Source organism: Drosophila eugracilis, unplaced genomic scaffold (genome assembly GCF_018153835.1).
Source record: "Drosophila eugracilis isolate 14026-0451.02 unplaced genomic scaffold, ASM1815383v1 contig_90, whole genome shotgun sequence".
NCBI lineage: Eukaryota > Metazoa > Arthropoda > Insecta > Diptera > Drosophilidae > Drosophila > Drosophila eugracilis.
Genome location: NW_024573812.1, coordinates 10,180,389 through 10,203,552, shown reverse-complemented (window position 1 = coordinate 10,203,552; position 23,164 = coordinate 10,180,389). Strand labels below are relative to the sequence as shown.

At 40.9% G+C, this 23,164-nt stretch overlaps 3 protein-coding genes across 3 annotated transcripts in view; 1 reads left to right on the top strand and 2 right to left on the bottom strand.

Moving 5' to 3' along the window:
• Positions 1–8,167, top strand: part of LOC108111928 (midnolin homolog) — an 86,876-nt gene extending 78,709 nt beyond the window's left edge. Inside the window, 5 exon segments of the mRNA XM_017221570.2 lie at positions 3,724–4,863; positions 4,971–5,616; positions 5,618–6,213; positions 6,375–7,108; positions 7,281–8,167. Coding sequence (XP_017077059.2) covers positions 4,247–4,863; positions 4,971–5,616; positions 5,618–6,213; positions 6,375–6,864 — 2,349 coding nt within the window. The 5' untranslated portion in view covers positions 3,724–4,246 and the 3' untranslated portion in view covers positions 6,865–7,108; positions 7,281–8,167.
• A 10,686-nt stretch (positions 8,168–18,853) lies between these two features.
• LOC108112048 lies at positions 18,854–21,348 on the bottom strand. Its single transcript, XM_017221801.2, has 3 exons — positions 21,002–21,348; positions 20,331–20,925; positions 18,854–19,500 (listed from the first exon to the last, which is right to left on the bottom strand). The coding sequence occupies exons 1-3, from the start codon at positions 21,212–21,214 to the stop codon at positions 19,271–19,273; spliced, it is 1,038 nt and encodes a 345-aa protein (XP_017077290.1). The 5' UTR covers positions 21,215–21,348; the 3' UTR covers positions 18,854–19,270.
• Positions 21,349–21,796: 448 nt separating this feature from the next.
• LOC108112008 lies at positions 21,797–22,893 on the bottom strand. The gene is made up of 3 exons (XM_017221746.2): positions 22,614–22,893; positions 22,206–22,554; positions 21,797–22,148 (listed from the first exon to the last, which is right to left on the bottom strand). Exons 1-3 carry the CDS (start codon positions 22,800–22,802, stop codon positions 21,976–21,978), a joined length of 711 nt encoding a protein of 236 aa, XP_017077235.2. The 5' UTR covers positions 22,803–22,893; the 3' UTR covers positions 21,797–21,975.
• Between the last annotated feature and the right edge of the window lie 271 nt (positions 22,894–23,164).

Below are 23,164 nucleotides of genomic sequence, written 5' to 3'. Positions count from 1 at the left end.
GGACAAACAAAAGCCCAGCCACCCACACCTTCGTGCACAGACATTTTCCGTTTGCACACGCTCACACACTCACACACACACACACTCTTTCACACATCTGCAGATGCACTGCCCTAATCCTTTTGACGTGGCTTTTATCGCACTTTCCCGCTTTTTCGCATGCAGCCTGTGCCGAAAGGGTAGCAAAAAGGATTTTCGAGTTGTACAAACGATTCTACCACACCTAAAACTTAAATGTGCACTTATTTTATACGATTTTACTGGTTGGATAAATTGCCAAAAATAAGTTTACGTTTTTATTGTCTTTTGTCTCTATTAGTTTTGAGTTTTTGCTCAAAAGCTTTTAGTTTAATATCGGTAAAAGGATGTCAAGCTGAGATGGCCTCTTATTTGCACTTTGTTGAAAATTATATTTTGAAAATTTCTTGATTTAAATTTGTATTTTATTTTTTACCAAATAGTTTCCTTTTAAAAGGAACTTAATATTATCATTAGAATCCACTTAAAATCATGCAAAAATGTATATTTATTTTTGTTTTTCCGTTTTAAACTAGTTTAGTTATATTTTCACATAAGAAATATTTACGAAGTGTCAGAAACTCTTCAGCTTGCTAGTATTTGTCTTGTAATACTCAAAAATAATTTATAAAATTAGTAAGAAAAGTTATTATAATATATATTAAAGACCGATCCTAGAAAAGAGTAAAACCTAGTCGATTAATCATTTTTCCGTTCCCTTTCCTTTTTCTTAAAGCTTTCCGTTTCATTCCTTATTTTAGTTTCCTTTTTTTACATATTTTTTGTGTGTTGGGTATCTCATTATGTGCTCGAGCTCCGTCTTGGGTTACATATTTTTCATAAGCATATGTGTATGTGCATAATAACTCCCCTCGCTCACACATATTGACTCTTTGGGGGCTTCATTTGCTCAAGTGTTTTTTTTTTTTTTTTTTGATGCCCCTTGGGGGCGGTGGCTCTTGGCGTGTTGCACAGGAAACAGCAACAACAAATAGCAACAGGCAGACAGGATGTTGAAAAGGATTCCGCAGAGAGAAAAAAAAAAAAAAAATCATAAACCTTTTGTGGGGCTTCATGCCAAGTCATCTTGTGTCGTGTCAGTCATAAATTAAGTGAGTTTCTTACAGTTTTTTTTTCTTTCCTTACACCATCTTTTTTTACGTACATCTTCTGTGGATGTTGGGGCAGCTGCTTTTGTGCCACTTTCCAGCGCAAATTAATTAAGACATTTTCGATGAGATCAACTTAAATGCGAGACGAGGCCAAATACAAATTACGAGCGCTCTGCACGTGAAAAACTGTGTCATTGTGTGACATCAAAACCAACAAAAAGCCAACAGAAGCCGCAATAAAAACGAGGCAAAAATCCAGACACGTACCGGGCCAGGAAACAAGACAGTTGCTGCAGCTTTTTACTTCGAAGCTATAGCTGCAGATATTTTTGCTGATGCTGGACCAATCCTCTCCAGCTCGCTAAGACGGCTCGGCGGCATCAATTTTTGTCCAGTAGCCGAGAAAATGTCACGTTTCCACATAAGTTACAAAGGCCTTCGGCCACGTTGAGCGTGAGAATCGGCAACTGGCAGTCGGTCTCCTTCGTTCTCCATGTGTGTGTGTTTTTCCTGCTCCAGGAAAAGGTACTTTCCATGGTGAAAATTAATTGCCAACCGTGTTGCATTCTCACTCTTTGTCTAGCAATTAATTGGAAAGCAGATCCACTAAACAAAAGCGAGTCCAAGGTGTACTCCTGACATTTTCCAAAACCCAAGGAAATAAATGGAAAAAACTGATTACATTTTAAATTTACTTTTAATTTAAATAAACTAAAAAGTAGTATTTTAACCTTTCATTATTGTAGGATAGACGTTTTCTAAAAAAGCAATATACTTTTAATATTGGTCCTACAGTTTTTAGATACGAAAAGTTATGATATTAAAATTTGCAGAATAATAACTTAAATAAATCATATTATTTAAGTGCATTTTATTCCCAGTGTATCCAAAAGCTTTAACCATAGGCATTTCTTCAATAATCCCGGAAAACTCCTTCCTTATTTGGCACTAAAAAATCAATTAAACCTTTGCATGCCTCAGCCGGGGGCTAAAAAAGATTTAATATCCTCGGCAGACTAACTAGCGATACTGGTGATTCTGTTATGATCCAATAATGACCACAGATGCATTTAATTTCGGACAGGTGGAGGGTTTGAGGGGTTAGAAGGGTTCGAGGGGATAGAATGTTGAACTCCCTTGGGCCTCGTTAAATGCTTTATGGTTGACTCTTTACGGCCTCAACGGTTGTTAGTTGGGTTTCTATGGCTACTGACTTCCAGCCACGCTCCAATTGGAATAGGAAAGCAATTAGAGATGGATGCTCTTCCGGATGGTGGGGTACTATGGTCAATTGGCAGGTTGGATTCGGGCATAAGGACCACAGCAGGTGCGGTCACTTTGCTAATTGCCAACTAATTTAGTGAAGTGAGTTCCACACATTCGAATTCAAACCCTGGGGGAATAAGCCAAGGCTCCAATGTTACAAGCCATCAGTGATGATAAGTTAAAGCAAGAAGTTAAGACCAATAAAAAATTGTTAAATAAGGATTTAAATCACAAATTAACTATTAACTATTAATGTAAATAATTTAAAACACTTTTAGTTTTAGTTCTAAATTAATTATTGAGACTTAACCCAGTTTCTTTTCATTTTTGAATTTTGAAACTTACAGAACCAAAAACTGTTTTTTACAACTTTAAGTTACGCATTTGCATTGCTAAGTTTAGCCACTTTATGTAATGCATATTTGGCAACACTGCCAGCAATACAGGCAATACACGACGACTCGTAATCAGCCGCATTTATGTTTGGCCATAAAATATGCAAATATCCTTTAAGTACTTTTAATGTCTTGCCATTTGTTGGTCCGCAGGCTGTTGGCCCATGGCCATGTCCTCCTTCACCGCAGTCTCCCCGGCTCCTCATCTTCCTTCCACCTCCCCCCTTTTGTTAATGGCATGTTTGGCATTGTCGCACAGTCGTCTTGTCTATTCTGTGGGATATACGTATATTCAGGCTCCTCTGTAGCTTGCATTTTCATTTTGTGCACTTTGCCATTTCTTTGGCTGAAGTCTTCTTCCTTACTTTATGGCCCTCATAAATAACACCCTGTCGCTGTATCGGTGTCCATACATATATAACTATGGATATGGATATATCCCTCTGTGAGAACTTGAAGAGCTGATCTGCGGACGGAGGAATATTTCAGCTTCGAACCAAGAGGGGTACACTTTTGTTGCCAACATTTCATTTACCTAATGTCCACTGGGTACCAAAGGTGTGTCCGGGCATTCATTTTCTTATTTTATGATAGTTTTCTTTGGGTTCTAAGAATTTTTCAGGAATTTACTAATTGGAAAAATTGTTAACTATTGCATCAACGAGACCCAATATACTTGTTGTTAATGGAATTTAAAATTTGATTAATATAAAACCAAATTTAATTTGCATAATGATATTATTATAGCTCTGCAGATGCAGGGTAACAAATAACTTATCCTTTTTCAACTCAGTTCCATTTCAATTTCTGTAAGGGAGTTCTCCGTTTTTCCATATTTTGTAAGCTGCTTACAAACATAACTATTTATCCTTGTCGCGTTTCCTGTGGTACAACACCCACTAATGTCCCTTTATTTCCTCTGATTTTTCCAGGACAAAGGACAGTAGGACAGCAGCTAACCTACTGGCAACGCGAAGGCGTCAAAGAGATTCGAAAGGAGAAAAGGCAACTTGACAAGGACTATTCGCACACTGTGGCCAGCGGAGGAGGAGGAAATCGAACCGAATGCAGTATCTCAACTACGCTCTGCAGACATCCACGCGACTGCTGACGTACCAGGGCCCAAACCAGGATCTATATCCTGACCAGACAGGACTAGCCTCCGCCCACGAGGAGGATATCAAGCACGCCTGCTGCAGTCGCGGCGCTCAGTTGCTAAGACTGCGCCACCGAGAGCTGGCCAAGAGACGAGCTCTAGAGGATCAGATCAACGCCAATCAGGAGGAGGAGGCGGAGGACGAACAGCAGGAGGAGGAACAGCTGCCAGAGGACTTGGACAGCGAACAGGGAGCTGTCGGCGGGGAGCATCTGCATCCGCAGCCAGTCCAATGAAATTTACTCTCATTTAATGTCCAACTGGCGCGAAGCAAGCTGCTATCGTTCTTCAACCGCGACATGGCCGCCACTGATGGCCAAATCATATTGGCCGCCTCCCGATTCGGCGATGCCACGCCCGTTTACCTGCGCGACTTTTCCAAGCAACCGCTGCCGGCGGTTGCGAAGATCCTTAAGGGTCAACATCAGGCCCTGGGCGTGCCCACCCTGTCGGCCCCATCCCTGCAGAGCACCGCCCTATTCCTGAGCGCCGGTAAAAAGTACCAGATCCTGGCCCAACCCATCAAGATCAAAGAGGGTCGTAAGCCTACAAATGTGGGCGCCAAGGTGCTCATCCCCGAGACCTATGGCGGCTATTTTGAGCTTCTCAGCGAAGATGGTCGATCGACGAGATGCATCGACTCCGTTCTAGAGCTCTCCAGGCGGCGGAATGCCCGGGTCCTGGTGCGGGAGACATTCCGATGCCAGCAGATGAACCGAACCATTCATGCCGGCGAACTGCTGACCACCATGAACGACAATGGAAAGTACCTGCAGTGCAGGAACATCAAGGACGAGATCATCAATCTGCCACTCGATACCAAAGCCAAGTTCTCGCCCATCGCCAGGGAGGACAGCATCAGCGGCGTGCACACCGTCAAGAATCTGCTGCTCAAGCGGATGCCAGTCATCGTGAGGTGAGTTTTTGAGTGTGATCACAAAGTATTTTCATTAATGGGTTATATAGACATAAGCCTTATTTTGATTTTTAATTTTTACCCCAACTTGTACATCCCATCCGCAGACTCGTCCACGGAAGTGCACCCAAAGGTCTGAAGCAGCCGTTTGTGCCCGAACTGCGACTGTTGGGCTGCGTGGAGATCGACAGGATATTTGCTCTGCCCCTGCAGAAGGACACGGATTTGGTGCCGGTGCCGCTGAACGCGAAAATTAAGCTGCAGCGGGCCAAAAACATGGAGCAGCTGGAGCACTTTATCGAGTACTCGCGATTCCTGGACAAGGCACAGCGATTGCTGGCCGATGCACGCGATCGCCTGCAGATCGTTGATCTCAAGCTGAGCGAGAAGGAGAAGAAGGACTCCAAGTTCAATAGTCGCAATGGTGGCAGGTTACCGGTGGTGATGCTGCCATCGGCAGCTGGAATGGCCAGTGGACTGGCGGAGAGTGGTTATGTGTTGCGCAAGAGTGCCAGCTGTGATTCGTGGTCGAAGCAACAGCAAGCCTTGAGTAGCAGCGAAATAGCAGAGGAGTACAACGAGATCGATCATATCTATGATTATGTAAGGGGCCTAACGCCACTCTCAAAGGGATTGGCCCGTTTCGAGCCCATCTGCGAGTCACCCACTCTGCGTTCGCATCACACGGACAGCGGTAGTGGCAACTACTGCAGCTTGATACGGGGTCCGGTCAACCAGCAGGCCTCCACCTCCGGGAAATAACAACTACAGCAGTCTGGAGTCCAATAAGCACAGCAGCAATGGTGGTGGCCATCATTCCAGTCACCAGCAGCAGCACCATCACCACCATCATCACATGGTTAATCACTACCATCATGGCCATATTCAGGAGGACATCAAGCCGGTGCCACCGCCCATCGAAACGATTCCGGGCAAGAAACCGGCCGAGAAGCGCCAGCGTCCGACTCTACCAAAGCTTTACATCAAGAATGCCCACAGTGCTGGGAGCAGCAGCAATGGCAACTCCACGGGCACCACCCACAGCACCAGTCACAGTCACAGCCATAGTCACAGTCACGTCCACAGTCACAGTCACACGCAGTCACAGTCGCAGCAGCAGCCGCCACCGGCTACTCCCAATGGGAACACGGCTGCAGCCGTGGCCAATGCAGCGGCTGCTGCTGTGGCAGCTGCCCATCATGGTTCCCATGGATCGCACGGTTCACATCCGCATCCCCATCCGCATGCCAGTGTGCATCCGCATCCTCATCACGGCAAGGTGCTGACGCCCAATAACCATCTGCCGAGCAAAGAGGCCCTGGAGCCGCAGTCGCCGCTGTTTCACATCAGGTAAGAAGGTCGTGGTTCCACCTGGGGCAGCTTTAAGGTCAATCTAGGGAATAATCTAAAATTTATATTAAAAAGGAATGATCGGAAGTTTTTTTTACTAATAAGAAAACCCTCATACTTGAGTTTCATCTATAGAACCCACATTTTGATTCATCCCTTAGGTACAAGAGTCTTAGCAGCCTGCAACTGACGCCGGACAACAATAATTGCTCCTCGGTGACGCCGCCGACGATCTCAGCCCATGGCAAGTCATCAGTAGCTGGCGGTGGAACCGGATCAGGAGCAAATGGGTCGGGAGCACCGGCAACGCCGGGCACACCACCGGATGTGGTGCTCAAGTGCGGCAGCATCCTGAATGTCCATGGCTACCTGTCCAGTCCACATCCCCTGCCGTTGCCATTGCCCCACAGCCGGAGTTCTAGCAGCAATAACCATCATAATCCAAGGGAGGGCACTTTGGACTCATCCCGCAGCGGTGGCCGGACTTCGGGTGATTCGAACAAACTGCCCGAGAAGAAGACACGCCGACTGTCGCGGCCAAGAAGTCTATCGAACTTGGTCTGGGATCTGCGGCCGTCGAAGGAGAAGTCAAAAAAGAAGCTCTACATCCATCACTTTGATCAGCGGCAGCAGGCGACGCTGTATCTGTAGGATGATTGCATGGATGTAGAGTATCTCCAGGATGACGATGGATGAGGAAGTAGCAGCACGATGATGATGATGATGATAATGATGATGATGATTCGTTGCCAACTCGTTTCTAGCTGCCATCGACCCCCGCAAAACAGAAAATAAAAAACAGAAACAAAAACAAAAACAAAAAACTACAGAAAAAGTAAAACACAATAAAAGAGGAGCAACTACAACTTTTGGCACGCTGTGTGTGTTCCTGCAGGTGAGTTGAATAGCCATGCAAATCGTGCTGCGTTTTGATTATTTTTCCGCTTATTAAATTCGTGCAACAAACTTACCGAAAAAAAAAATACAAAACCAAAATAATAATAATAAAACCAACATTTGAAATGGCCAACTAATGGTTCGTCCCACTCCACCATTCGATTTTACAGCTTTCACCATTTAGCCTGCAGCAGCAATTTTAATTAATATTGAATTGTGCCTTTCCCTGCTACGCCCAGAATTATGCTTTAAAAACCAGATTCCGACGGAGTATTTGATGAGAATATTTCGACCGGATGGATCGATCCCCCGAAAATGAAAGGCTGCCAGCAGACACACACGCGTACAATACCCCACACATACACAACACATAAACACACATACACACATCAAGTCTATAAAATTGTGATTTTAATTTTATGTTTTAATTTAATAATTATTGCGAACCATTTTCAAATTGGATGAAAAGCCATTTATGCTATTCAGAAAACAAAAGAAAAACTCACAAAACGAACTTGAAAATCCACAAGAAATTAGTTGTCTACAAACGAGATATATATATATTTAATGAGTACTGTATTTAAACAGGATAGCAAAAGGCAAATGTAACTAATAGTAAGTCAATAATATCAAGCAACCATATATCGATCATTTAGAGAATGTTATGCAACACGTAAAGCTAGCTAAAATGAATTTATAAATTAATACAATGAATTTCCTCCTCATAATTTAAATGTTGTGCAAACTGTTGATTGAATGCAATTAAACCGTAATCGAACAACTCTTGTTTAGTAATTAGTTTGCTCAGAGCCAGATACCTCCCCTCGAAACCCATCCCGCGGAATATTAATTCCCCACCCCAACGATCTGCTCGCAATTGCATTGTCTTAGTCGTTTAGTCTGTACATTTTAGTTGTATTTACCAGCTTATATGGCCTATAAATAGAGAGTATATATATATATATATATAAATACATACATACGTGTAAAACTATAATATAACTTGTATTTGTGTCTAAATAAATGTCTCAGAAAAATAAATGTATATGCAAAACAATCTCGAGCGTTGAAAGTTGCCTTGGTTCCTGAGTGTGGGCGGCTAAAACTATCCAATGAAAGCTTAACGGGTTGGAAATCCACTCAATAATAACCTGATCTGGCCATAAGCGATTGGCGGTAATCAGGTGAAAAATTAGAGGGAACCAAAAGGGGCAAATGGAATTTCTATCATTTGTATAATGAAAGCTAAAACGTTTTAGCTGTCTTTTAATATTCAACTTTATGACTACTCTCAACTACACTTCATAAATAAGTAAGTGTACTAAAAGAGCTATGAAATGGTAATAAATAAATATATTTTGGTAAAGATTTAAGCTAAATTATTAGTCACTCTCTGCATATAAAACGGGAAAAACACCTACATTTTTAATGGCCAGCAATACCAAGCACCTGAGCAACAATATTGTGTAATAAACCCAGATGTAAAACTCCAGACTCCCCAAGAAAATGTGATTGGATTTTTTATATACTCGTATGTTTATTTTAAGCGCCTTTTTTTTTTAGATACCCCACAGGCCGCTCTCAATAAAAATTATAGATTCTCGCCACGGAGCACCTATAATATTTGATGTGATCTAACATGTCTAAATACACGGCGTACTAGGCCGTAAAAGGTGCCAATAGCAGCAAAAACAGCAAATAACCAGCTCTGACCAAAATCAATGAAAATTGCGCAGTTTTTCTAGGAAAAAAATGCGGCAAAAGGAAACTTTTAAATAAATGAACGCATGCCAAATGCTTCCTGGCCGCAGACAATGAGCCGAAACACCTGCCTCATAGACACCTGTCCGCGTTTGGGCAAAGAATCGAATTAAATCTCAATTGAGAGGGGCGTATGGAGGGGGGAGATGCAATCATGGGTGAGGGAGCAATGCGGAACCGAGTCTTTATGAAGACCAAATTGCGTTAATGCTGGTAATTAGTTGTAATATCGAAAGCCTTCCACGCGAGTTCGCTGCTTGAGTCTTTCGTAATGCCGCATAAAAGCGCTATGCAAATACATTGTAGGTACACGGGAAGAAATTATATAATTCTTATTATTATATATAAATATATAGAAGCCAATTTCAGATCTAATAAATTTGTAAGTAATATAAATCATTGAAATGGTGATAAAATAAAAATATTAAAAAATTGACAATTCAACTCATGTTGTTAAAAGATATTAACATATTAATTTATTATTTACGTTTTAGTAATAAACTGTTTAGTTATGGATATAATCTCAACTTAATAAACTGATAAACCAAATTAGTAAAAGATTTTTCAACCATCAACTTAATTATACTTTACACTGTGTATTTATTATTGCGACATTAATCATGGATTTCTAACCTTTATATTGTTTATTATTAAGTTAAAGTTAAGGAAACATAAATTATTTTTTCCCTGTGCTAAAACTAGAGCTGCAGCTGGGCCAGGAACTGGAGCTTTAGAGCTGGAGCTGGAGCTGGGGGCAACGAATTGAATAACATGAAAAATGCGCTTGCATTGCGATATCATCACGTTTATGACGTTGGCACAATTAATCAGCCGCATGCAAGCGCTAAAAGGCAGAGGAGACTCCGGGAAACCAGGAGGATGGATCGGATCGGGAGGAGCCAGCAGATCAGGGAGAACCATAAACGTTTCTCTGCTCATCAAATGTGCAATTTATAACCACCACAGACGCCCACGCCAAAGATCTTTTCAAGCAGCGAGTGCTGCTTGGGCTCAAGTTAAGACGCAAATTAACCCTATAAACATATTTAGAATGATTTGTAGTAACCATTTTCCATTCCGTAAAATTCCACTGCAAAATATTATAGTTTCTCTAATTAACAAAATATTTAAAAAGATCACTTGAGATATTTTATGGTAAATAAGGAAAAAAAAAAGACATTAGGCTACAAAAGGTTAAGGTTGAGGTGCGGGTTGGGATCCAAAGAACCGAGATTGAGTCAGAGTCCGGGGGACCTGCATGTTGCCTGGCCATTTGCTACAGTTATGGCACCAGGAAGACTGGACCCGCAGCTGCTCTTTCCCAATGGCCCCTCCTGCCCCAACTACTCCTAATCCTATTCTCTACCGATCCACCCTCCTTGAAGAACTGGCGATTTGTATCAGGATGTCTGTTTAAACTGTGTGTAAATCGCCCTAAACTACGCATCAGTTTCGGTTTCAATCTCGGACGGTTCCATCGGTTTCCCGCGGTTCTTATGGCAATGCACTGATAGAAAACTTATAGAATATGGTTATGAGCTTAATATCTTGTTTAATGTTGGATTAAGCCATCTACTATATTTTTACTTAATATATACCTCGTAATACCTCTATTTTATCTTGAAAAATGTTTAGTATTTATAATTTAACTTATAACCGAAGGATATAGCTAGCATTTAGCCAACATCAACTAAATAATAGGCAGCATATGCCAAAGTTTCCAAGAATGAAAACACTATTTAATCTACTAGAAACGAAGTTATTATAGGCTTTAGAATTTTTTGTACGTGTTGCAGTATTTACTTGAGGAAGTGGCAGCGTTTAGCGTGGCAGTTTTATCGCGATGGAAGCGATACGTGGCGATATAGCGGTAACAAATTGGCTTTTGCTTTGCAATTCTGGCCCAGTTCGGAAAACGCTTCCGCGACACAAACACACAATTAAAAGTTCTCGCAGCTCAATTACCTTGGCCATCGATCAGGCAGTAAAAAAAAAACAAAATAGGAGGTAAAAGCCAAGAAAAGAGGAGGAGGAGGAGCTGAAAAATGCAAACTTCATATAGCTAGCTCGTAGATCTATAAAGACCTAGGGTCTTTGATCCATGTGATCTGCAATTACGCTCCGCTCGTCGGCTTGTTTATTTTGTTTTTGCAGCTCGTCTGCAACAGCAATTGCGCAACTGCTGCAACAAATGCTGCAACTGCAAATGCAACAACTGCTGCAACTGGCTCGATAATCATTCAAATTTACAAGAAAACAATCAAAAAACAAATTCCTAGAACACAAATCGACGAAACTCATTTCATTTCAATTAAAGTTGCACGCCGCGCGCCACAGAACGAAGTGGAACTTGCAAGTTGGTAAGTGGTGGAGAAGGGGTTAAGCAAGGCAAAAAGGTGGAGGAGGTGGAGGGAACATCTTGAGAAAAGTCCATAAAGAAAACAAGAAATGGAGCTAGAAGTTTGGCAAAGGAAACGACTTAAAGATTACCTGTGACTAAAAATGTGTCTTAACCGAAAACGTTAAGAATTTCTAATATAATGATAACCTCTATAGGACTTGTTACCCAATTAAACTTTATTATTTCTATTATTTTGCTTTTAAATGATATCAAGATTTTTGAGAAATACGCATATTAGTATTTATAATTTATTTAAGACAAATTATGTACTATATTATATTTAATTAAAATAAATTTTAAGAGGCATAAAGTTTTAAAGAAAAAGAATATTTTATTTTTATACATAGTAATGCACACCTTTCAAGTTCCATAGTTCGGATGTACTCTATCAATCTTTTACAGGGTATCGGATCATGGGAGCGTGCAAGAATCAGGCGGGAGTAGCTGCAGAAGAATCACCAGCAGCGGAGGAATCAGAATCAGAATCAGCAGCAGCGACGTTGAAAAATCCCAAAGAAAACAAATTTAAATAAGACAAACGTCAACCAATTACCGTCAATCGCATTTCCCGCAAGAACAACAACAAGATCTTGGGGGCAGAAGGAGTCGCTCCAAAGTTGCAAAATTGCCAAACGGCCAATTGGGGGCGGAAGAAAAGGGACGGAACGATGGTGAATAAGGCGCGCGCATGTGCAGTTACAATTGCGAACGGCGACTGCGTCACACGAAGAAAGGTCAAGAAACTGTGAGAGAGAACATTTGAATAGGTCTTATAGGTGAGTAGAAGGAGAGAGTAAGGAGTGCAGAAGAGAAGGTGCGCACTGAGATAAATTCGTAAGCTATACTAAGAAAATGGCAAAAGATGGATATTGAAATGTTAATATTTTTAAATAAATATAAACGCTCTTGTATTTGATCGGATGTTAAGTTAAACATATTCTTGAAACAAGCAAAACTGAGGTTACTAATCTAGGTTAGCGATAAAGGATACAATCATATTCCTTATTAAAAAAGATGTTATACTAAATAATTTCATTTTTATTTATGTTTCAAGGTTTACAAATACGATGACAAAATATTTTTTCAAAATGATTACTTATAAATAATATTTATACTCCCTCTCTCTTAACTCCTGATATATATTACATTAAACATAAAACAAATTCATCCTCCAGCATAAGATTGTTTTTCCCAGTGTAATAGAACAACACCGCCTGGAAATCAAATCAAATCCAAATCAAACAAACACAAAAATGGTGGAGACGGGCGGAGGGACGTTGAAAGACAAGCCATCGAACAAATTTCCATGCTCCGCTGTGAAATTCCACGATGGAATGGAACGACAACAACGACAACATTGACGACTCGAAGAAGTTTCCCTGCCAGCCTGGTTTTTCTTTACTTTTCTTATTTATTTTTTTCTACCTCTTTTAGCCTCTTCGATGGGCGAGCGCAATTATCCGTCGCGTGGTGCGTACAGTGAACTCTCGTTATATAACCAAGGAAACTGAATATCAAATAGATAAACTGCTCTTTTCTGCTACATAGGAATGCCCGATTACATAACTATTTTTAAAATATAATGATTTATGTCTTTACTACTAATCTATCAATATGGTTTATAAAATACCTGCAAAAACAATTTTATTATTTTTTCAATATATTTTAATGTAATATTCATACACCCGTTACACTTTCATAACTTACAGAAACTAAATTAACATTAACTTTCAGTTTTTTATGATCTTAGAGAAATTTTCTTTAAATAATAAATGATAAATAATTTAGCTGAATGTGAGTTTTATTACATTTTTAAACCAGAAAATGTATATTTTAATTATTTATTGATTTTTTACCTACATACATAATACAACATAATATTCTTAAAAAATGCTAATTCACTATTCGGACTTAACATATATATTGCGTTAAAAAAACATTAAATACTACAAACTCTCCGTATTTGATTGTAAACTTTTGAGAAGAAAAACTCACCAGCAATTTAAATAGTATGCAAACCATTTTTCTAGCACTGCGAAGTTATTGGCTAAAAAAAATCAGCAATTGAGAAAAGAAACCAACTTTCCTCGCACCTAAATTGACCAAGACGAGCTGCACGTACTGACAGCTCCAGCTGACATTGCTCTCAGCCCCCTTTACCTGCTCTTTTGGGCCCAGATCAAGTTGGCTTTGGCAGTGCATCCATCATCAGCTGCCGTCGATGATTCTCATGCGAAAAGGTCAGCGTCAGACGACTTTGGACTTCAACTGGGAGTCAGTTTCGAATACAGTATTTCGACTCTGGTCTTAGAATTTCAATCATCGGGACCAGTGAAATGTGGCAGCAACATCGAAGCCACGTCGTTGATGCTGCTCCTGTGCGTCGGCAACATTGTCGCTCCGATCAACTTCTATCCTTTCGTTTTGCCCACTTTGTTCTCGAGTCGCTGAAATTGCAACCGATCACGTTCATTGCATGCATACAAAGCAGCAACATCAGCATCAACAGCAGCAGCAACAGCAACATCCCAAATGCAATTGGCCAGCTCTGACGATTTCTCATTCGATCCATTTGAAATTGTTTGATGCCAGTTTGATATGAAGGCCATGTTCGACGCTGCTGCCTCGTTACCTTCGAAAGTACTTCAATCATATTCAGCAATTGTAGCAATTGTTGCGCCCTAACGATGTCAGTCCAGGAATCCATTGTTGGCCCCTTATTGGTGCGATTGGTAATGTACTTAATGGGGCTTGGGTCACCCACATCTAGGTGGTCAAAAGGTGCCAGGCCAACCTTGTTTTGCAAAATTGGTTTGGCTTGAGATGGATGTGATTATAAAAACAAACATGAAAGCTGGTAGTTATCCTAGGCCAGGAAAATATACAAGGAATGAAAATCATAGAAAAATTGCTAATGAAAAAATTAAAACGCAGATAATGGTTTTATAATTCCCAATGGAGAGAAAACTTTACAAAAACTTTAGTTTCTTATTTAATGTATGTGCTTAAAAAGCAATAAAAGATATTCCTTTCCAAAAACGTCAATAAAAACAAATAAATCCCAAGCCAAACATTTATGTTTTTCTTCCACATAAATCTGAAATTACTTTTAAAAAAAAGCGCGTGTCATCGGGTTTCGTTGTCTATAAAAAGCCTAGCTCCCTCTCTTCCACATATTTAGCTAACCTTGGTTCCGAAAAAATAATAATAAAGCTCTCCCCTTAACACCATGAATCAGCATATGATGGCTTCAACAGAAACGGAAACATAAACATGCATTTCATTTTCGGGCATGTGCGAAATAAGAGCTAAATGCAGGCGTTGCAGCACGGCAGCAACACCAAATGCACAACAGCAACACCAGCGACTACCGGCAAGGTTGTGTTCACGTACACAGCATAAAATCAATAATCCAACACACTGACACATTCAGTACCGCAGCAACACCACCAACAGCAACAGCTACACCAACAGCAGCAGCAACAGCAACATCAACGCACCACTGTCAACAGTCAAGTGGCAGTGCATTAAAATTGTAAACTTGAACAGCAAACAAAAGCCACAAACAGACGACGATCCACAGTGGATTGGACCTGGCTGAAAGGAGGAGCTGCAAGTCAATGCCGGCTGCTGGTTTCTGGCTGGAATTGTGCGCATTTGGACGCCGTGTATCCGGCTTATGAGCCCTCCGCCTTTTGGCTCCCCAACTCCTGGCAATTTCAAATTGTGCGTCACGTACACGCATAATGGGCAAAAGTAATGAAAACATATGAACAGACACGCAGGATGGAAGTTTGAGGTTGAAGAGTATAGTGTAGCCAGTAGGCACTTGCAATTGCAAATGCACAAAATAATAATTGCGCAATACGCGCAGTTCAATTACAACTAGCAACATCAGCAGCAACTGCAGCAGCCACAGCAACTGGCTATCATTCTGGGCATTTATTTTACAATGCATTGCCGTAATATAATTGATATGCTCTAAGTAATTGGCGCTGACCACGCGAGCAACTTTTCATGTTGCTGCTGGTGATTCTTGGAGTAGCTGTTGCTGCTGGTAGTCCTAGTGCTGCTGCTGTTGCAAGTGAGAGATCAAGCAATCGATTTGTATATCGACGGGATCGATCGATTCGATCGCCACACTGGCGACATGGCAGACCACCCCGCCAGGAGTGGCGCCTAATTGCAGGGCCGTCGCGGTAGCAACATCATGCCAACAGCAGCAACTACATCATTTTTAATGCCCTAACTCGCTGTTTGGTTGTTAAATTTTGTTTATAAATCAGAGAGGGCACTTGGACTTTTTGTGTGTGTTGTTGCTGAAAGCTTTACTTTTTGATGTCGCCAACGAAAACTGCCATTTATGGGCAATTAGGCATCGATTTGAGTCGATGTTGCTGCCGTTTCGCAATGTTGGTCCTGTGAACGCCATTAATGCTCTGTGCAACAAATCACGGCTGCAATTAGTGCGTGTTTATGACTTTCAGCTGAGAGGGCGCCATTTCAGCGCTTAATATTTTTTCCAGCTTAGTTTGGACAACTGTCCCCCCATCCTGCTCCCCTAAAACCAAACATTGCCCCCTTTGACTTTTGCGAAACGTTTAGGCCGCCGACAATTTGCATGCAGCACTAGGAGCAGAAGGCAGAAATCAGAAAGCAGGAACGACAGCAGCCGGCAACATGGAGGAACCGCAGCAATCGATGATGGCTAGTCCATCGAGTGGCGTCAATAATGGCCTGTCGTTGGCTATAAACGCCCGCTGGCCATATTGTTTAGTCGATAGTTGTACTTGTTCGTCCGCAGCACTAATTGCCGCATATCGATGTGTGTGCGCGTAATGGCATAGATCATGCTAATATAATTACACGCTGGACAGCAGCAACATGGCCGGGACCCATCAAATTTGATATGAGGAAGAGATCCAGCTGGTCCATAATAATTGTTCGGAATTAAGCTTTTAAGAAAAGGATCTTTAGATTTACGATTGCTGACCGCCTTCAGTTGGTTCCTCCTTCATCTTCTTCTTGGCCTATAAATAATTTCTATATCAAAAGCCGGCTTTGATGATGGCCTGATTTGGCTGCGGGGCATTATCTCTGCCTAGTGATATATCAACTGGCCACAGCGCAAAGCGAATATTGCTGTTGACGCTTTATCGCTGCCAGGCCAAGAAATGCAATTTTCGGCAGCAGCTACAACAACAGCAACTTACTACAAAAAAGAAAAAACTGGGGGAAAAAATATATATGTATAATAAAAGAAATGGGGGATATTCGCCTATGCTTAAAATTCCAAGGCAAATTGCAGACAAGTGACCACAATGCTGTTGCATGTTGCATGTTGCTGCTGGCCGTTGCTTTTGCTGTTGCTATAGCTTTTGCTGTCGGTACGACGAGCAGCATCAACACAATTCAGCGTCATCACAAACATCAATTGACCCTTCGGTGCTTCAGGATCAAGCGTAATAATCGCCGGCATAAAAACGCTTTGCACTTTTGCGCCAGAATAATGGTTGAAAGGTTGCAAGTTGCAAGTGGCCTGTTGCCAGATGCCCGTTCCCAGCATATGTGCCTTGACCATGGTTTTGACTTTTAGCTAATACTTTGCTAGCAGTAACAAAGGGAGTCATTTATAAATTAAACAAAAAATACTTTACATTTTCGAGTTATTTAAATCAAAACTGAAAAATCATGGCTAAAAGCAATACTTGCTTGTAAGTAGATTACATATAATTACACTTTTAGTCTTGCATTTGAAAAAGAAATTTTAAAACTTATGGATCGCTCTTTCTTCTAAAATATTAACTCTATAGAAATTAAGAAGTCTATCTGCCTCCGTTCGGAATGATGTTTTCATTCATGTCAGGTTGTCCACTTTCATAATCAATTCAGGCCACATTTTTTAGTCTTGTCAACTAGAGAGGTTTAGTTTGTAGGTGCGCCTTTTCTGGTCATTTTATTTCCTGCCTTTATTTTGGAAAAAACTCCACATTCAGTTCGGCATGGCTTAGTCTGTTTCGAGTTAGTCATTTCGAATACATGACGGAGCGGATTCATTCATCAATTTACATGGGACAGCTAGACTAAGGGATTTTTGACTCACGAGTGGCTCTTTTTTAAATCCTTTTTAAGGGGTATTGCTGAGTTTGGTAGATGAGTACATTTTGTTATTTAAATTCGGATACGAATTTGATAATATTTCTGCTGTAAGTTGTTTAAAGGTATGATTTTGGCGATGAAAAACTATCTAGAGTCTATTTAATTTTAGAATGTTATCGCGTTCTTGTACTTAGTTATCTAATTTCTTACCCTGAGGCTTAGGGTATTTCAACTGCGAATCCCATTTCACACTATTTCATGGTCTTATTTTGTACTTTTTCTTTTGCTGCATTTTTATAGCACCCGCCCATGGGGTCAATTCTGCACGCTGGCTGTCATGTGTGCCTTCGTCCAAGCCCAAAACCAAAAACCCAATCCCAAACCTAGGCCCTGAACCCATACCCATTCCCAGACCGAACGAAATCCATGGACTCATATACCCATGGATGGCCACGCGAAACGAGTGCAACACGAACTGTTTAATGGACTGGGCATGCACTTTGAGCAACGACCCAACAGTTCCTCAAACTTGGTCCCAGTCCCAGATGGAGTCTCCATTTCATGGCCATGTGAGAAGAAGACATCTGGGTCCCAGACACTCATTTCCCAAAGAAGTGTGTGTGCAGGTTAATCAGCTTTGCCTGCGGGCATTTCATCAAAGGCCGAGCGGCACCCACACAGGCGACAGCGGCTTGGAAAGGGAAAACAGTCAAAGAAATCAATGATCAACATAGGATCATTACAGATGTGTTATATTATATATATTTTATAGTATATCCAAATATATATATATAATATATATAAGAACAAAAACTTTTCATCTCGAAAAATTTTATATAAATTTTATAAACTAGGACCATAGTAGTTAAAATACATTTTATCAGAAATAGTCTTAAATCTTTACTTTTAAGGAACTTTGATATTCTTAGGGTATACCTTTTCCAGTGTACTTTAGCAAAAATAACAGATTAAGCATACGACGTGTTGCGCAGTTATCATCGAGATGGCAACGATTCCTAACGGAACGCCATGCGTCGTCCCATTGGCGGAGGTCTGTACCCTATCCGCCGCTCCTTGGTCGTCCCCGGTAATTTATGATTCGCAGCGCACGGCCTGCAAATGATCTATTGCCCATTGCAGTTATCCATGCGGTGGAGGAGGAGGAGGAGGAGGAGCAAGAACAGAGGACTTTGGATCGGCACTTGTTGCATCAGCATCAGAACACTATAACAGCTACAAGTGATTTCTTTCGCATCGCAGCCTCCAGGCGCTCCTGACAGTTACAAAGTGCGCCCACTAGTTGGCGGTCAGGTTAAAATGACCCAAACACAGCCAGGCACAATGCATATATGCGTTGTCGACGCCATCTCCCAACCTTTGATTAATGGACTTTTCGTGTTGGCTTCGATTCTGGCCACGGCGTCATAAATAAACCTAAAAATGCTACAACAGGCAAAAGGTGGAGCACGTCGGTGCGGCGCATATTTATCATTGGTAAACTTTATTCTTTACATTTACATACAACGCGTTAAAATTACTTGTCCAATTTTATTTACTTTAGATATTACAATTTTAGGCTTATTCATACGGATATCGTAATTTAAGTGCTTGAAAATTTGAAAGTAATCGTTTAAACAATAAAAATCTATTTAAATTTTAAACTAATCTGGCTACTATATGTTACGATTTTGTGTTCCGACAGATAACAGAACTGGGAGAGCTAAAAACCGTTCGAATGCCGAAAAGCATTTAATAGCATTTATAGAACTATACAATGCGAGCTGACTTGCCTCGTTCAACTGCTTTTACCAGTACTGATCCTTTCGTCGTCGCTTCTGCTGGTGCTGGAGTTTTTTCTGATTGCTTAGACCCACTGATCTCGTCCTGTTGCTTGGACCACTATAAGGACGGCTCGTATTGGAAGCCCGGGTTGTTGAACTTAAAGCGCGCAATCTCAAACTGCAGTGTCTCGTAGTTTATGTCCGCCAGACGCTTCAGCTGATGGGCGATCTGCTGTGCGTCGCTGCTACTCAATGCAGTAGTCAGCGAGCTGGGCTCACGGTCCAGCTTTGTACTGTGCAGTGGCGGCACGGCCTGCATATTCGAAATACACCGCGGCGCATTTTTAACTGAAATTGTGGAGGGGAAATTACATTAGTATGTCGGCAAAAAAAGTCGAATATGATAAACACAGAATTTCATAATATAGTAAATTTCATTTTACACTGTACGAGGTGTGTTCAAAAAGTAAGGTGACTCTTCAAATTTCGCGAATTTCAAATTTTTCGATTATCGATTTTTTTGTTTTGTTATATTGGTACACTCTTCCCTAACATCTGTACCAAGTTTCAATGGAACATCCTCTTTTGTTTGGTTGTGAGAGGCGTAAAGTTACAAGTTATTTTGCGAGCTCGGCGATTTTTTGCTATCGAAAAATATGGATCAAAGGATTTGGATTTTTTGGCCAAAAACAACACCACAATAATGCCTCAGCCACCATATTCACCGGATTTGGCCCCATGTGACTTTTTCTTGTTCCCAAAACTGAAGATAATCGAAAAATTTGAAAAATTTGAAATTTGAAAAGTCACCTTACTTTTTGAACACAACTCGTATAACTTCTAAAAGGTTTCGATAATCGAAAAATTTGAAATTCGCGAAATTTGAAGAGTCACCTTACTTTTTGAACACACCTCGTATCTCAGTTTAAGTCTGAAAGTAAATCGTTTCTTTGGATCTTTTAAAAGAATTGTTTCTGATTTTTTTTTATTGGAACATTAAAAGAAGATTTTAAAGAACTCTAAGGATCTATGAGTCGTTTTCTATAGTTCTTAAAATCAAGTGTTTCAGAAGCAATTAATGCAATATATGTTAATGTTGAGGTTGTATGGACATTTGGTCAGAAAACCAAGCAAATGTTTTTGTAAATCGTAATTTCTATCCAAAAGGGAACACTTACCTTCGTAGATAATTTGCTCCCGAGGTTGTGTGCGCATTCGCTTAACAGGCAGCTCGCCATTAATCAGCTTATTGCCAGAGGAAGCTGTTCCTGGATTAATAACAGCGGCAGCTGGCCTGCGGGTGGTGACATACTCCATTGTGTGCGGCTGAACTGTTTGCGGTTCCTCCTCGACATGCTCAAAGGATGTGTTATCGACGACGATAGTGCGATAAGTACCGCCGCCTGTATTGACTGCTGTTGTGGACGCAGTTATGCCGGCATCCGTCAGATTCTCGTCCAGCATATCCTCGTGATCGACATGCTCCTCCACCATCTCTTCGTCGTCGACCTCATCGTTGATGGCCTCTTCCACGGCGGCCTGTAGTTCCTTTTGAAATGCTGCCGAAGTACGCTGGCCGAGATCTTCCATTTCGTCATCATGATCATCCTTTTCAGATTTTAGATTTAACAGCGTTTCGCCGGTGGTGGTGGGCACCTTGCCGAAGAGATCCAGAGCGCGGGTCTCCACGGGGGTCATCGATATGTCTTTCTCTGTGGAAAGCAGACTACGTCTGTACTTGCAGCGTGTGGTGTTCTTCCAGTCATTTAGGCGCTAGTTTCAGAAGAAGGGATTAGACATTAGAAGAACTGTACGTGTGTATATATGATGTGTTGCGATCTCTGCCCACCTTGCGCCACTCCTCCGGCGTGAGTGTGGGTCCGGAACCGCACTTATTTAGTCGGTCGGAGAGTTCCTTCCACTTTTTGGTCAAATAGTTCAGGTCGTAATCGCGCGGCACTCGTCCAGTTGCAAAAATTGGGTCGCTCTCCATCATGTCGATGTACATCTGGTATTGCTCCGAGGAGGTGCGTTTCTTGCGCCGATCCATCTTGCCGTTCATCCGGTGTGCTCTCTGTGTGTTTGGTTCCTACTTTCCTGGCTAAAATCGTTGTCAAAAGCGCTAAAATGCAAATCGACGCCACCAAAACGAAGAGAAGTGTTCACAAACAATTGCTGGCGAAGGCGTTATGGATTTTCTAGTGCATGTTAGCTGCAACGCAGGGGTGTACTTAACACGTCAGTGTTGCGCAACTAACGGGAACCGATAGCTTATGCAGTTAGGCGATAGTTCTAGCTAGTTTTTATATAAAATTATCTATTATCTATTTTATTTTATTATCTAATTGACTGTAACCACCAATGCATACATTATATATAGCTTATAGTAATTTATGCTTGCTTCTAAATATAAATCGCCCTTTTAAATAGATTTCTTATTATGTGGTCTTAGTTTTATTTATTTTAATAATATCAATATTTAAAAAAATATTCAAGAAAAAAATGAATTCAACTTCGCAGGCTGATAACGAAGTGTCTCACTTTACTATTCCTGCCAAGATAACCATTTTGCATCAAGAAACATAAACATTTTAAGGAACTCTTGATACTTTATTATTAAAAGTCACTTTTTTAAGTTCATAAATTAATGAAAAATGTGTTTATTTTGTCAAATGATATTTCTCAACAATAACCCTAATAATGACCATTATTTCAGTGTTATAAAAACTATTTTCAACTGATAGAAACAGTCCAATTCATTCATAACAGAATTTACAGGTCCCTCAATGCTTACAAACTATAATGTACATGATTGCATATAAGCTATAATTCCGGGACATAGTCGAATCCGGGATTATTGTACTTGAAGCGGGCTATCTTGAAATGCAAGGATGCTTCATGAATGTCCGATATGCGTTTCAACTGCTCCTCGATTTTCTTTCCATAACTAGCTGGTTCCTTTAAGGCGGGTTGTATTGGCGATGTGAGACTTGTTACTGAAATAAGATATATGAGTTGTGTTCAAGTTCCCCTAGTTTTGGTCTAGTACACACCTTCGTAGAAGATCTCCCCAGCACCTTCCAGCCTTATCCGTTTGCCGGTCCTATGACCATTGATTACCGTCCGATTCGCAGGTTCCTGTGGTTTGACATATTCCTGATACTGTTCCTGTTCCTCCTCCTCTTCCTCATCGCCTTCCTCATCATCTTGATCTTCCTGCTCCACGTGCTCTTCGACAAGTTGTTGGAAACGTGAAAGCGTGGGAACCTCTCGGTATATTGGCTCAGAGGAGAAAATTAGCAGAGCTCTTTCTTCCAGGGGAGTCATAGAATTTTTTTTATCATCCGAAACAACGTTGCGTCGGTACTTGCAGCGTGTGGTATTCTTCCAGTCATTGAGACGCTGAGAAAGGTTGCTCAGTTAATTGTTGTTACATAGGTTAACTATCCTAGTGCACCTACCTTACGCCATTCCTCTGGAGACAAGGTAGGGCCCGAGGTGCAATGGTTCAGGCGATCGCTTAGCTCCTTCCATTTTTTGCCATCCTGAGTTCGATTCAATTTGTTGGCTGACAGTAGGGGATTGCTTTCCATGAAGTCCAGATATACTTCGTATTGGTAATAGGATGTACGTTTATTGCGGCGATTCATTTTGACACGGATTTAATCCAACAATTAAAAACAAGCAAATTGAAACCGACGCCAGAAGAAGGCAATGAACGAAGAACTATCGATAACACAAGCAGTGCAGCCGAGTGGCTAGGCAAAATTAAATACCAAAATATTGGTTGAGCATAAAAAATATCAAAATAATAGTTTGGAAAGGAACAACCTAGAAACATTTTTATTTATCGTCTAAAAACATAATGTTATTTCACGAAATTGTGAAACCTATTATATTTATTATCAGTATTCATTTAAATATATATTTGTAAGATTTTTTGCTATTTTACAAAGGAAAATAGCAATAATTGGATAATTATGTAATATATTATTTCATTTACCAGTTAAAT

What these genes read in the sequence shown, in the direction of transcription:
- LOC108112008 (XM_017221746.2), bottom strand. Translation starts at nt 22,802, where the DNA reads ATGAATCGCCGCAATAAACGTACATCCTATTACCAATACGAAGTATAT. An exon ending in CTCCAGAGGAATGGCGTAAG is followed by an intron (nt 22,555 to 22,613) that starts GTAGGTGCACTA and finishes AACCTTTCTCAG; the next exon opens with CGTCTCAATGACTGGAAGAA. An exon ending in TGGGGAGATCTTCTACGAAG is followed by an intron (nt 22,149 to 22,205) that starts GTGTGTACTAGA and finishes ATCTTATTTCAG; the next exon opens with TAACAAGTCTCACATCGCCA.
- LOC108112048 (XM_017221801.2), bottom strand. Translation starts at nt 21,214, where the DNA reads ATGAACGGCAAGATGGATCGGCGCAAGAAACGCACCTCCTCGGAGCAA. An exon ending in CGCCGGAGGAGTGGCGCAAG is followed by an intron (nt 20,926 to 21,001) that starts GTGGGCAGAGAT and finishes TTCTGAAACTAG; the next exon opens with CGCCTAAATGACTGGAAGAA. An exon ending in GGAGCAAATTATCTACGAAG is followed by an intron (nt 19,501 to 20,330) that starts GTAAGTGTTCCC and finishes CCACAATTTCAG; the next exon opens with TTAAAAATGCGCCGCGGTGT.